The sequence below is a fragment of the Zootoca vivipara genome, chromosome 3, assembly GCF_965207765.1.
Source record: "Zootoca vivipara chromosome 3, rZooViv2.hap1.1, whole genome shotgun sequence".
Taxonomy (NCBI): Eukaryota; Metazoa; Chordata; class Lepidosauria; order Squamata; family Lacertidae; genus Zootoca; species Zootoca vivipara.
Genome location: NC_142586.1, coordinates 91,760,130 through 91,775,188, shown reverse-complemented (window position 1 = coordinate 91,775,188; position 15,059 = coordinate 91,760,130). Strand labels below are relative to the sequence as shown.

Sequence of the window (15,059 nt, the reverse complement as noted above, 5' to 3'; positions counted from 1 at the left end):
GCCCCCCCCAATATTTTATTCAAGTTGGCACCCCTGACTGTAAATTTGCTAGTTTTGAGGTATATCTCAGGATTTATTGTTATAAACATAGTACAGGATTGGGCACATAGGCTTGCCGCCCATCATGTTTGTGATATAATTCAAGTATATGCCATTTGTGCTGTCCTCCCTTTCTGAAGGGTCTTTATTTTTGTTGTTGTTTAGTCGTTTAGTCGTGTCTGACTCTTCGTGACCCCCTGGACCAGAGCACGCCAGACACTCCTGTCTTCCACTGCCTCCCGCAGTTTGGTCGGACGCATGTTCGTAGCTTCGAGAACACTGTCCAGCCATCTCGTCCTCTGTCGTCCCCTTTATTTTTAGGGTTCACTTAAGTCTACGAGAGCTCACCTATGGCTTGACGTTATAGTACCAAATCAAGCTACTGCGGGATTCTTGTTGTCATGCAAGAAGTATGGCCGTATGACTAAACCTCGGCTGCTATTTTTGAGTGCTGAGATATTTAGGATTCTGCCAAAGATAACAAATAATTGCTCTGGATTCTATGTTTAGGAAGAGGTCAACAGCCACACTGATTCACAGGCCTAATTCATGCACAGACCCTTGGTAGTTGTAGTAGGAGTGGGGGGTTCATGAATGGTTTACAGCCACAATATGCCAGTTTTTTGTCTCTGCGTGGATGATTTGCTTGCTCTTCCTTTATCCCTTGGTTTGACAGGGACTTTAATACTTTGAACCATAAAGTGCAGCGAGGTGGTTTAAGCTGGAATGTTTCCATGTGATTCTCTATTCTATCTTGCATTTAAATTCTTCCTTGTGTGCCATCAAGTGGTCTGTATGTGATGATCAGGACATACGTCCGGTAAGGGGAAGCTGTGATCGATCCTTCAGATGTTGTTGGAAAATAAATCTATATCATTCCAGGTAGCAACCATATGCAGACATTGTTCATGTGAAGAGATCTCCCATGACATTAGGAAGTTTGTAAGCATTCAATAACTGATGGGCCTTATTGCATTTATACTTGGGGCAAGCTGTAACATCCCCTCCCCCAACCCCCCCCCCCACTCTACAAATGAAACCAAACCAATATAAGAACATAAGAATAGCCTGCTTGCTCTGGCCAGTGGCCCATCTAGCCCAGCATCCTGTTCTCACAGTGGCCAACCAGATGCCTGTGGGAAGCCAGCGAGCAGGATGCAAGCACAAGAGCCCTCTTCCCTCCCATGCTTTCCAGGAATTGGTATTCGGAAGCATTGCTGCCTCTAGCTGTGGAGGTAGAATGTAGTCACCCTGGCTACTGGCCATTGATAGTCCTCTCCTCCATGAATTTGTCTACCTCTTTTCAACCCATTCAAGCCATCACTGCCTCCTGGGGGAGTGAGTTCCACAGTCTTGGCTATGGAGACGTGGAAACAGGGTTTACATGCTATGCCAGCCTTCCCATACCTGGTGCCCGCCAGATGTTTTGGAACAACCCACCATACCATCTCCAGTCAGAACAGCTGTGCTGGCTAGAGCTAATGGGAGGTGCAGGCAAAAACATCTGGAGAACACCAGGTCAGGGAAGACTTTTATTGGGATCCTACTGCACAATAACTACCCAAGCAGTGTGTGTGTGTGTGTGTGTGTGTGTGTGTGTGTGTGTGTGTGCTCACTGGCATCCGTCTGCCTGGGAGGCAATGGAGAGGTGAGGTCAATTTGTTGGAAGGTTGCAACACCTGTGGTGGCTCTAAAGACGGACACGGGAGACATGTTTTATGTCATATATATGGCTCCTTCCGATGGCAAAAAGAGGTGGGAACCATAGGAGCCAACTCCCAGGAGCCGAGGTCCCTTTGGCCCCCTAATATTAAATATTTGAGAGGGCTCCCCTCCCCTCCAAAGTTGATGGGCTTTGTCATTCAAATGGTGTGCATGCACATGTCCAATTATGCAGGGCGGGGCTTACCTGACTCCCCCCCCCAAAAAATATTATTCAAGTTGGCATCCCGGTGGAAACCAACTTTTTGCATAGCCTCTCATCTTTTCGAAGCTGACTTTAAAAGTAGGGGCTCCTTAAATCTCACCGCATTCCTTTATTTCATAAGGGGGGGCAAGACGCGTGAAATAGTGAGCCCTTTCTCTCCATAAAGGAGGAAGTTTTAATGTTGAGAGCTCGCCTGGCCCAAGGAAACTTCTTCCCTTGGCCGTGGACGGGGCTCCCCGTCTCCTTCCCAGGCCCCGGGGTCGAGGGGCGCCTCGGCACCACCAGTGACAGAAAGCGACGGCGGAGGAATCTTCCGCCGCCTCCGCCGGCAACCCCCGCGCGTCACCTCGTCGGGGAGGCCAAGCACACGCGCGCACACGCGGTGCGGGCAGCCCTTATAAATTCTCCCTCTGCCGGCCCAAGCCCGCGATGTTGCTCTCGGCCGGCGAAAGGGTCTCTCTCTCGTTAGGGCAGGAGCGGCGAAAGGGGCGGACCTGGGGCTGCGCTTCAAGCCGGGGAGGAAGAAGTCCTGGGCAGCAGCAAGAAAGCACCTACTCGGGGGAGGAAGGTGCCAAGCGAAGGAGGAGGAGAGAGACTGCCTGGAAGACTCCGGCTCTTGCAGTCCAGTAGAAAGAAAAAAAGAAAGAGGTTGGGGAAGGAGCAGCTCAGCTCGGTTGACTGTGTGTCTTGAGTTTTTCTTCTCCTCTCCTTTTGTTTTTTAATTGTGGAAGAGGAGGGAGCTCCTGGAAAAGTCGGGCAGCCTGAAGTAGCCAGAGGAGAGGAGGGAGACTAGCTGGCTGCTTGGGGAGCGCAAAAAGCAGCAGGAATAGCGAGAGGAGCAGCCCGCGGGCTCGGGGAAAAGGAGGAGCAGCTCCACGCGGGTGCAGGAGACGGCGGGGAACCCGGCGCAGCCACCTTAAGGCGCCCGGCCGCGCGCCCCTGGCACGGCTCGGCTGCTCCCCCGGCGTGCGCGCACACGCATCCATACAAACACGCACACACGTGGGCGCTTGCCGCCTCCCAGCGCGGTGGGGCGCCGGCCCCTCGGCCAAAGGGGGAGCTGCGGACTGTCTCTGGCAGGAGGAGGAGGAGGAGGAGGACCGGGGGGCGGCATCCCCCCCTGGACGCGCTTCCCTCCGACTACCAGCCGGTGCCATCTCAGTTGAGGAGCGCGAGAGCTCGTGGGAAGCCGGAGATCCACGTCTCGGAAGCCCGCAGTTGAACTGGTGGCCAGTTGCCTCTCTTTTTCTCTCCACCCGCCCAAACCTCTTCAGCTCTCTAAGAAACTATTGACGTGATTATTATTATTCTTTCGGGGTTTTTTTATTATCAGTCTCGCCCCTCTCCCCCCCCCCCTTTCTGGCGGAAGCGCAGCCACCATTGCTGATTTGCAATCTGTTTGCTGTGGTGGTAACAACCTGCTTAAAAGAAAATCCTTGCAACCTGTTGCAGCTATTTTCGAAAAAAAGAAAAACCGCTCATCAACCTGTTGCAGTTTTTAATAAGAAGCGACTGCCGGGTTGAACTTGCTGCTTCTGCTGCCACGCCACGGCTGCTCGCGATCTTGCGACCCAAATCCCAGCATTTTGGAGGCCAGAAATCCGGTGCAAGCTACTGTTTGGACTAGCGATCTGTTGCATTCCTCCCCTCTCTCCAAAATCTATAATATATATATATATATAATCTCAGCCTTATTCTCACGCGTCCACATAAGGAAGAAGACCGGAGGGGGGAGGGGGGGAAACCGGTCACTTAATTTTTTTTGGTAGGTGAGAAGGTGAAGAGTGAAAAAGCGCGCTTTTTGGTGCTTTCTCTCTAAACCTTCCTAAAAATGCACTGCTACCTGTGGAGCGTCTTTCTCACCTTGGATCTGGCCACGGTGGCCTTCGCCCTGTCGACGTGCAGCACCCTCGACATGGATCAGTTTATGCGCAAGAGGATCGAAGCGATCCGGGGGCAGATCCTGAGCAAACTGAAACTCAACAGCCCTCCGGAAGAGTACCCGGAGCCCGAGGAGGTTCCTCCGGAGGTCATCTCGATCTACAACAGCACCAGGGACCTGTTGCAGGAGAAGGCGAACCACAGGGCAGCTTCTTGCGAGAAGGAGAGGAGCGACGAGGAGTATTACGCCAAAGAGGTTTACAAAGTAGACATGCAGCATACTTTCCACTCCGCAAGTAAGTGCGAATGCGCGCGCCTGCGCTTGTTTGGGGGCAGAAAACGCGCACGCGGTCACAGCGAGACTTGCTAAGGGCTGCTGCCGGATCAAAATCTCTAGAAAACAATAACAGTATAGGCTGTCCTGGCTGTTTAAACGCAGCCCAGGGGTACAGCTACCCAAGAATGAAATAAAATTTGGGGTTGCGTCTAAGAATATTTAATAATTTAAAATATTTCTGCATTTTAAATATTTTTCCAGATCTGGTTCTGTGATGCTGGGGTGGAGATGAGATACGGAGAGGGCAAGGTGAATGAAGCACCTTTGCACCAGAGGGAGGTCTAAGGAACTGAAATCTGGGATCTTCGCTGGGGTTTATGTTGAGATCAGGCTCCTGTGTCTTGGGGATCACACCCTCCCCCTTGTTTTTCCGTGTGGGACCTTAGGTGTGGCACATGACACATAGTCTCTAGAAGGGCATTCTCCAGAGCATGTGCAGAGTGCTTTTCCTTTGCCTCTCTACTGGACAGCAAATCCGAGATCCAGAGTTAAGGGCTTCCTGGGAATACTGCGCGACTCCCACCTAAGATTTGTCTCTGGCACCTCTCATTTTGGAATCTAAGCACCGGGGGATCACCCTTCGAAAGGAAGGGGACATCTGGCAATGCTCCTGCCTCACTCCCATAGTTTTTGGCAGTGCCTGGTGCCTTCCGATGCCAGATACATTAATAAGCCTCCTTATCTGTTCTCATCCTCAAATTCCCTCTGTTTATTTTTCAAAGCCCTCCCCTCCGCCCCCACTTTGGGTGGGAACAGTGGCTTCTCAATCTGTTCTCCCTGGATGCTCTCCATCCCGAGTCTTTGCCTGCCCCTAGCCAGGCAGCAATCAGTGTATGTTTCCCCTTAGTATTTTGCCAACACCTGGGTCAGCAAACTTTCCCCTTAATAGGATTAGTTTACTTTGTTAAAGCCACCCCACCCCACGGCAAAGTATTCTCTCAGCTCTTTTCTTATCACCTGCCTAGCCTCCCCCCCCCCCTTCAGTTCAGTTGGTAGCTTCCAAAGTTGATCACTTCACTTCCCACTGCTGGTTTGTGTCTGATATGAGCAGCAGTCCATTTCAATGTACTGTACCTTGGAGAGAGGGGCACAATCTAGCTCAGTAGTGTATCCACCCCAAAACCAAGTTTCTATTGAAGCTGGCTGCTGCAATTGGTACAAGCAAAAAAAGGACAGATCCTCCAGGAAGTGCCTCTTTAGATCCTATTTTCAATTTAGTCATTCCCATTTGTGGTGACCTTATTTCCAGGTACAAAATGATACTCCCTTAATTCTTTTTTTTTAAGTCCAGCTTCCTGGACGCAGTCTGTGAAGGCTTCAGCTGGAACTGATTATGTGCACTCTTTTCTGAAAAATAAATTAAAGCTTGAAAGAGCTGGCTCTGTGCATTGGGCCAGAGCCACTGTGGTCCAGAGACTTAGTGTTTGGAGGTGGGAGACGTGAATTCAAATCCCACCTCTGACTTGGACTTGCTGGTTTGGCTTTGGCCGGCCGACTCTTGTCTAGCAGCCTTTCTGAGGAATTCTGTGCATTTACTCAGAATATTAAGGCCAACGGGGCTTGTGCCCGAGTAAGTGTGCATTAGATTGCAGCCTTGCTGTGCAGTAATTTACAAGCTTACTCAGAAGTAAGTTCCACTGCGTTCAACGAGACTTACACATAGGATAGCAGCCTTAGTCTCTTCAGCTGTAAAATGGACCCGTTCACATTCCACTGTAGTCAGTTCACCTTTTTGGCCAGCTGGGGTGGGTGGATAGGAAGGAAGGAAGGGAAGAATACATAGAAAATTAAACCCCAATGTCGATCATTGTAGGAAACTTCGTATGAGAAAAAAAACGAGGCAGCTTTACTACATGCCTAGGATAAGTGTTTCTTTTCCCTGATTTGTTTTCCAGTCTTCCCCCCCAACCCCTATAACTTTATTTGATACTCGTATACTTGGTCTGTCTCTGAAAAGCGCATACCTCTTTCCGAAATGCGTAACGCAGCCACCCTGGCAGCTTTAGCCTAGACTTTCTAATTGTAGCCTCTTGTATTTATTTTGAAGGCAACCAAGGTGTAGCTTTTTGAGGCTTGCTGGGGCTTGCTAGCGAGAGTCCCAGGATGCCAGCCAGAGATCTCAGAACCCCCCCTTTCTACCTGTGCTGCTGCCTCCCCCCCTTTTTTATTTGTTAAAAATGACAATCTCTGGAAGAGGACACCGCTGGCAATCAAAGGGTTTTTATTATTGCAATTAAGGCACCATCCAGAATGTCTGTGATAAATGTGCTCCACCTTTGTTGCCCGGAGGGAAGGAAGACTTTGTCAAGTGTGCTGGAGCTAAGTGGGTATGCGCAGCGTAATTTGTAGCAATAATATTGAGACACAGTAGAGAACGGCAAGGCTGCCCCCCCCCACTTAAATAGACGTTTCACCCACCCACACTGATCTTCCGCTGGCTCAATGGAGATCTCTTTGTTTGTTCCGCATGAGTCTGTGCTCTGAGAATGTTTACCAGCCAATCTATAATCTTAGCAGCCTCTTGATCTAGGCTTATCACCTTTTAGCTGGAGGTTTTTTGTTTTGTTTTGTTTCGGACATCTTTCCAACCACACTTCTCCTCCCCGCCCCGTAAAGAGGCAACGCTAGCCTGGCTAAACATTGCCTTCTGGAGAATGTAAACGATCCAAGCTGCGATCCCGGGAATAATTAAAAACCCTGTGAGAATCTCCTCCAAAGCTTCGGCTGTAGGCGAAGCAGCCCTTGGAGGACAAGTGTGGATATTGCAGGTACCCGCCAATAGAGAGCATCATGAGTTTAAGAGCTGAGGCCCCTTCTCCAGCTTCAGCCAGCCTCACTGTGGAAATGCTTGGTTGGGAAGATCACAGTAAGTGGGTTAACTGTTTTTCCACTGTCTAGTTATATACGCTGGGCTGGACAAGCCATTCTAAGGAAGAAAAAAATATATACAGCCAAGAAGAAACATATAATCTGAATGAGTGAATTGAAAATGCAGGGTTGGACTGCTTTGTACAATTTCCTTCAGACTTAGGGGGTGGTGGGTCTCCCCCCCCTTTTTAACTCTCCAGTTCCTGCATTAGTTGAGAAGGCAGTGATGCGGGAAGAGAAAGGCGATCTCTGCAAACACACTGAGGTCATAGAGTGAAAGGCATGGGAAAGAGCCATCATTCAGAGTTCTTTTTTTTTAAAAAAACAACCCCCTTTTTACCACAGAGATGTTAGCATTTGGTAACTGACTATGGCCCAAGTATTGCAAATATGCTCTAATTATACTCACAGTCGGCTATATATCACTAAGCAGATCCCTGATAGGTCTTTGTGGGACATTTGTAACATTCAGTCTAAATATTTTTAGCAATGGAGAGATTTAAAAGGAAAACGCAAAGAGATATTGTATATATCCCAGGGCATATTTTGTCTTAAATATTATCCTTGGCCAACTGTACTATATAAATACAGTAAATATGAATAGCCCTGGCACGTTGCCAATCTCCTGGGATGAATTTTAGTCAAGAAGGTATTTATGGGATATAAATAATACTGTGTCAACATTTAAAGAAGGGATCTGATTAGCTCAGAATTTATTCGTATTAATCTTTTCACGTGCTGTTAGTTTAAGGCTCAAAGCGAAGTTGTGTTAAGGTTTTGCCCGATAGTTTGCACCAAGGGAATCGAAGGGCACTGGGCTTTTTTGCATGATGGTCTGTGGGAGCACAAAAGGAGACAGTGACTCGGGTTGGGCATGGAAATCAACGTGTATCAGGAATTAACAGGCCTAGATTTCTAAGATACAGGCAAGGAAATATCCATGAGTGGCTCGGGGCATCCTTTCATTAGCTGTGCTCTGGGTCTCCCTTACAAGTCTCAAATTTGCTGCAATTGAGGTTACACAAAGTTCACAACTACAGTATAATGGAGGTCAATGGAGGTCAATGGAAAAAGCTTAATGGACTTCCATGGGTCCTATAGCTGTGGATCAAGGGTGGGGAACCTTTGTTCCTCCAGATGTTACTGACCAACTCCCATGGCCAATGGTCATGTTCAGTGCTTTTTTTCTGGGGAGGTGCAGGGGTACGTATGCCCCTAAACATTTTGTGAATCTAAGTTTGGCCTCATCGAGAGGCAGTATTTCAATATGAGTAGGAAAATGAGAGTAGCCCTAAACATTTTTAAGAGAAAAAAAGCACTGGCCATGTTTGGTGAGGTAGATGGTACGGTATTTGTAGTTCAAGAACATCTAGAAGGCCAAAGGTTGCCACGCCTGCTCTAGATAAACACCACAAACATAAATAGCAGTTCTCTTTATCTAGGAATCATGTTGTTGTTTAGTCGTTTAGTTGTGTCTGACTCTTTGTGACCCCGTAGACCAGAGCACGCTACGCCCTCCTGTCTTCCACTGCCTCCCTCAGTTTGGTCAGACTCATGTTGGTAGCTTTGAGAACACTGTCCAACCATCTCATCCTCTGTCATCCCCTTCTCCTTGTGCCCTCAATCTTTCCCAACATCAGGGTCTTTTCCAGGGAGTCTTCTCTTCTCATGAGGTGGCCAAAGTATTGGAGCCTCAGCTTCAGGATCTGTCCTTCCAGTGAGCAGTCACTGGAATCATAGAATTATAGAGCTGTAGAGTTGGAAGGAACCCCAGGCAACATGATTGAGAACCCTGATCTCCCAGGCTTTCTCAACCCCCCTGGAGCCTCCATAGATACAACAGTTGTGAAGCCTTGGGGGAGGGGCTTAACATGTGTCCCTGCAGCCCCACTGTACCTGTGTTCCTCCTTACCTCTGAAGGACTCGTTGCTCTCTGGCTGCAAAACCTGTGTTGATTGTGTGTGGAATTATAATTTTAAGAACATAAGAAGAGATCTTGTTGATTGGGCCAAAGGCCCCATTTAGTGCAGCATCCTGTTGCCACAGTGGCTAACTAGATGCTCTGGGCATCTTGCAAGCAGAAGATGCCTTCATGGCTGGTGATTTGGTAAGATGCCCAGAGAGTAAGCTGTCCTGTATAGTGAGGACGGGCAACCTGGGGCTCCTCTGCTGTAGTTGGACTCCCAACTCCCATCAGACCCAGACAGAAGAGCAAATGGTCGGGGGAATGATGGGAATTATTGTAGCCCACTAACATCTAGAGCAGGGGTCAGCAAACTTTTTCAGCAGGGGGCCAGTCCACTGTCCTTCAGACCTTGTGTGGGGCCGGACTATATTTTGAAAAAAAATATGAATTCCTATGCTCCACAGATAACCCAGAGATGCATTTTAAAGAAAAGGACACATTCTACTCATGTAAAAACATGCTGATTCCTGGACCATCCGTGGGTCAGATTGAGAAGGTGATTGGGCCGCATCCAACCCCCGGGCATTAGTTTGGGACCCCTGATCTAGAGGTCCACCGGTTCCCCATTGCAGTCCTGTAGGATGACCTTAAACAGCTTTTAAATGAGTGAGAAATAAATGCACGCTTGATTACTTGTCCCCGAGTGTGCGGATGGAGTCTATTGAAAGTATTATGTTTGAAATGATGTAAGAGGATATAAAACATGATATTGGAAGGGCGAAATGTGGGGTATTACATCTTTGATGGCTATTATTAACACATGTAGGTCATCATTTGATAGGCAGTCCATAAACATGGATGCATGAATCACAAGCAGAACTGTGTGGGATAGGGCTGGTCTTGGTAGTTTAAGTGCTGATGAAGCAAAATCTGGTGCAGTATTTTGGTTCCAAACATCAGTCATCCATTTGAATGCAATAACAAAGCCTCTCTAGCTTTTAGTGGATGTGAATTGCATCCTCTCCCTCTTTTGGCATTACCGGTAGTTATAGGATCAATTCTCCTCTCCCTCTCTTCCTCTTCCTCCTCTTCTTCTTCCTTTAATAAACTTTACTGTATTTAAAAAAAATAACAGGATTACAGGAGGGGAATATAAAAGCAAATCTCATATCATACATAGGGCATTGAGGATAAGAGTTCATCAGGACAACCAGAGTTTCCTCATTTGGGGCAGATTTTTGTGTATCGGTTCCAAAAGTGTAAGAAAAAAATTCCCACCATGTAGCCGCGTAAAAACATTCCAGATCTTCTGATCCATTAGAGACCTTTAAATTATGGGACTGCATCTTTTACATAATTTCTTTTAGCCCTGAGGTTAACCAGGACCACATTCATGGTTTCAGTGTTAGGATGGAACACTGGAAGGGAAATTAGGATGGCAAGGGAATTTAGTTCCTCCTCCAGAGAATTATCAATGTACCTTTCCAGAGCCTGAGTTGTACACCTTGTTTCTAATAGCTATAAAAAGACCAATTATGTCTTTTCTTTCTCCTTTCACCGAGGAAAAACTTTGCTTTCTGTAATGAGAGTTTTGCTTGAGTAAGAGCTGGGCTTAAGTTTAGAGAATAACTTACCCCTTTGAAGTTTGGACGTTGGGATATAAATTTACAGAGTCCTGAAAAACTGCAACTGTTTATACTTTTCGTAGCAGTTCCACATGAAAGTTAACTAATTTAATGCAGAACAGTTCACCCCCTGCACAACCGTACTCCTTAAATTGAATCTCTAGTCTACACCTCAATTTTATGAGAGCCACTGGTGTGATTTATCCTTCCATTAGCTCTGTTGCATGAATATTTGCTTCACGTCGTCTCCCCCCCTTTGCTGAGTATTTTACCTAATGAAAGAAAACATTATAAACCAGCTACATACAATGGCATGTTTCTACTTTATCAACAAGGATTTGATTTACTAGTGTTTATATGTGTGTAGGTTTCTTGTCTTCAGAGGAATTGGGTTACTAGTACAGTACAGAAGTAGCTGTGGGCTTTTGTTTTCCAGAGGGTTACACAGCCCCGCCAGGGTGGAATGGATAATGGGGGAATTAAGGTATCAGCCCTAATCACACTTACTGGGAAGTAACTGGATTCTGTGGAACTCACTTCCAGTAAGGATTTGGGCTGCGAGGAATTTGGGTCATGGGAATGCGAGGTGGCTGAAGGGAATAGGAGACACTGAGAGTATCACAGCTTCAGAAAGTGTGCTGCTGCTGCTCTGGTGTTTGGAGGAGGGACGTATTGGTGTGGAGTGACATTCCTCTTCTTCATGCGGAAGTAAGATTAAGTGCTCCTTGTAACAGGTGCCCGATAGGTGGACAGATGCATAGCAAAGAACATAGGAAGAGCCTGATGGATCAGGCCAGTGGCCCACCTAGTCAAGCATCCTGTTCTCACAATGTCCAACCAGAAGTATGGGAAGCCTGCAAGCAAGACCTGACAGCGTTCTCCCAATTTGTGAATCAGAAACTTGCCTTGAGGGGCATACTGCCTCTGAAAGTGGAGCTAGAACAGGCATCCCCAAACTGCGGCCCTCCAGATGTTTTGGCCTACAACTCCCATAGATCCCTAGCTAACAGGACCAGTGGTGAGGGATGATGGGAATTGTAGTCCAAAACATCTGGAGGGCCGAAGTCTGGGGATGCCTGAGCTAGAACATAGCCACCATGGCTGGTAGCCTTTGATAGGCGTTATTTTCCACGAACCTGTCTGAATTTATTTTAAACGCATCCAATTTGGTGGCCAGTGCTACCTCTTGCAGGAGTGAATTCTAGAATTTAACTAAGATGCAGAGACTAGACTAGTCAGGAATCTGCTGGAATTTGAGGACATAATTTTTGATCAGCACATTTGAAGGAGATGGGTAAGGTGCAATGAGTTCTCAAGTCTTGCCAAAACAGATTTCGAATCATTAATACATGGTAGCCAGAGTAGTGCCCTCCACAACGGTGTATGGGCAACATGCCCTACCATCATAGCTGCCAAGTTTTCCCTTTTCTCGCGAGGAAGCCTATTTAGCACTAGGGAAAATCCCTTTAAAAAAGGGATAACTTGGCAGCTATGCCTACCATCCCTCTCCGGTGGCCATGCTGGCTGTTACTGATGGGAGCTGTAATCCACCAACATCTGAAGGTCACCAAATTGGCTATGTTTGTATTAATATGTTGCTTAGGAAAGTTGTGGGATCATCTTCTCTGAAACTTTGAATGCCCTGTGAGACAGAGAGGCCACCTTGACAAGTGAGTGAAGCATGGTGTGCCCCACAGTGGCCTGCTGTGTCACTCCATTGCCTCAGATGCTCAGATTTGGTACCTCAACCAGTGGAGGCTGGTCCACTTACTGTTGCTCTCCTTGCCTTCTACCCAAAGGGCAGCAGCCACCACTTCTCAAGGCATCTTCATCAGGTGACTATCCTTTTTCACCATTCTCTGCAGCTGGCAATGCTGCCCATATATTATCATTATAATATTATCATATATAATATTATCATAGAATATCACCGTGCATGACAGTTTACTATTCATTGTTGGCGTTTATACTATACCCTTTTAATAAAATATCTAAGGTGGCTTGCAAGCAAAGAAGCTAACCAATGCTGGGACCTGGATTCTGACCCTCCTGAGAAGTTGCCTGGAGTAACGTTTTGGAGTGGAGACTTAAATGCAGAGACTTGAAAAATGAAGTGCATCTTCTCCCCATTGTCTGCAGTTGGCACTGCTACGCAAAACATGCATTATGACATTTTCACGGGACACCACCACACGTGCCAATGGTAGAACATGTCTTTAATTCTGAGCCTATTGGGGGAATTGGCTTCAGATGAGCTTCTCTCATTTTGGAACAGAGACTTAAATCCAGACACTTGAAAATGAGTCATATCTGGGAAAGGTTTATAGGCTGTAAGTACAATTTGTACCAGAACCCTCTAGTGTAAAAAGTGAAAACTATAGTCACCAGGGACAGTGATCTGCTGAGAGGAAAAGTGCCTTCACATTAAATTGGCTTAGGCTTTTAGAGGAAGAGGGTCAGGGTTCTCCACTGCTCCTTATTAAATTATGAAAAGAGTAATTGGATCTCCAATAAAGAATATCTTAATAGAAATGGTAACATCTGGTGGGTCACAGGTTCCCTATTGCGGTGTTCCAAGATCCCAGCCGTCAAATGTATGAGCTGTCTCTGGGTGAAGTAGTCGTTGTTTTCACCTGGGGGGGGGGCTATTGCCTACATGCCACTGTTGGAAAAGGGATGCCAGACTAAATGGACTTGGGGGTCTGCTCTTCTGACTGTTGGGGGTTGATGGACTTTCTCCCTTACCCTGATATCCATAGCTATTCTGCATAACCTAGGTGTGCTTAAATCAGGCATAGGCAAACTCGGCCCTCCAGATGCTTTGGGACTACAACTCCCATGATCCCTAGCTAACAGGACCAGTGGTCAGGGATGATGGGAATTGTAGTCCCAAAACATTTGGCGGGCCAAGTTTGCCTATGCCTGGCTTAAATATATGTGCTTAAAGCTAGGTGTGCTTAAATATGTGCATAGAATTGTAGAGTTGGAAGGTACCCTAAGGGTCATCTAGTCCAACCCCCTGCAATGCTGGAATCTCAGCTAAAGCATCCATGACAGATGACATGCCTGTTGAATCCACTGAGACTTACTCCCAGGTAGATGTGTATGGAATTGGAGCTGTTCATTGTAATCATTAGGATTTAGTCATGATTCGCCAAACTATTCCTATTGACTTTTAAGAGACTTCAGAATGATTTTTTGTGTGGAGTGGGAGCAAGGAGTGTCGGAATCTGCATGACCTGAAGTAACCTTTGTAGCTCATAAGAACCTGACGTTTCATAGAGAATTGCAAGATTCTTTGAGTTTTAACTCATTTCTGAGAAGAATATTGGCAAAATGCCCATCAATATAATGTGTGTATTGTAAAGTTTCTAGAGCTCATGAAGACAGAATAACAGAATAAAAACCTTGCAGTTTCTGCAAAAGCATTAAGAGTTAGAGAGGGCCATCCAATAGCCAAGAAATTCATCGGGCACAACTGTCTTCCATCCTTACCTCAATATCTGACAAAAATATTTATGAAATGACAAATGCTCAAGGGAGGGGAAGATTAAAGTACACAGTTTAAGAACATTTGTCACAATGATTTGTGTAAATAAACATTGACAAAATGCCCATCTACATCGGTGTGTGTGTGTGTGTGTGTGTGTGTGATATAGGGGACTTAAAGTATTGCAGTGACTGTCACACGCACAGCATTCCCCAGGGAACATTTTCGGCAGAGCCTGGGCCACCTCGCAACAGGGGAGGGGGCAAGTTTTGTGTGTACCTCAGTGTCAAACGCAGCAGTTTCCTTTTTATCACAGGAGTGAATGGCAGCCATTCCCTGATACAGGAGAAAGTAAAATTCTGTGCCTAGAGGGGCTCCATTTGTGGTTGGGATTACCCTTGTCCCTGGGAGATCCATTGGGGGGGGGAGGATAGGGTTCCCCCCACCCATCAGTCTTGCTGGGGGTCACCCACTTAAAGCTGTCCCATTCAATTTCATGAAAACCATGAAGACTTGAATTTGCTACCCTGGCGCTCAGTTCTCTAGCCGATTGATGGTGAGAATTGTGGGACTCCGCAGTGCACCCAGCCCCTCCCCATAGCAGGACTTCTTGTACAGCAAGCCCCAATGGAATCTGCTGCTCAAAGTGGTAAAAAATACTTTGGGTCACTTGGTACCACTGTGATGTCAGGTGCCGGCTCGATCCTAGAATCATAGAGTTGGAAGAGACCACAAGGGCCATCCAGTCCAACTCCCTGCCAAGCAGGAAACACTCAAAGCATTCTTGACATATGTCTGTCAAGCCTCTGCTTAAAGACCTCCAAATAAGGAGACTCCACCACACTCCTTGGTAGCAGATTCCATTGCCGGACAGCTCTTACTGTCAGGAAGTTCTTCCTAATGTTTAGGTGGAATGGAATCTTCTTTCTTGTAGTTTGAATCCATTGCTCCGTGTCTGCTTCTCTGGAGCAGCAGAAAACAACCTT

At 46.9% G+C, this 15,059-nt stretch overlaps 1 protein-coding gene across 1 annotated transcript in view; it reads left to right on the top strand.

Annotated features, from left to right (window-relative positions):
- The first annotated feature begins 2,410 nt into the window (after positions 1 to 2,410).
- TGFB2 (transforming growth factor beta 2) overlaps positions 2,411 to 15,059 on the top strand; it is an 85,587-nt gene continuing 72,938 nt past the window's right edge. Inside the window, exon 1 of the mRNA XM_035111355.3 lies at positions 2,411 to 4,143. Coding sequence (XP_034967246.1) covers positions 3,798 to 4,143 — 346 coding nt within the window. The 5' untranslated portion in view covers positions 2,411 to 3,797. The remainder of the gene's footprint in view (positions 4,144 to 15,059) is intronic.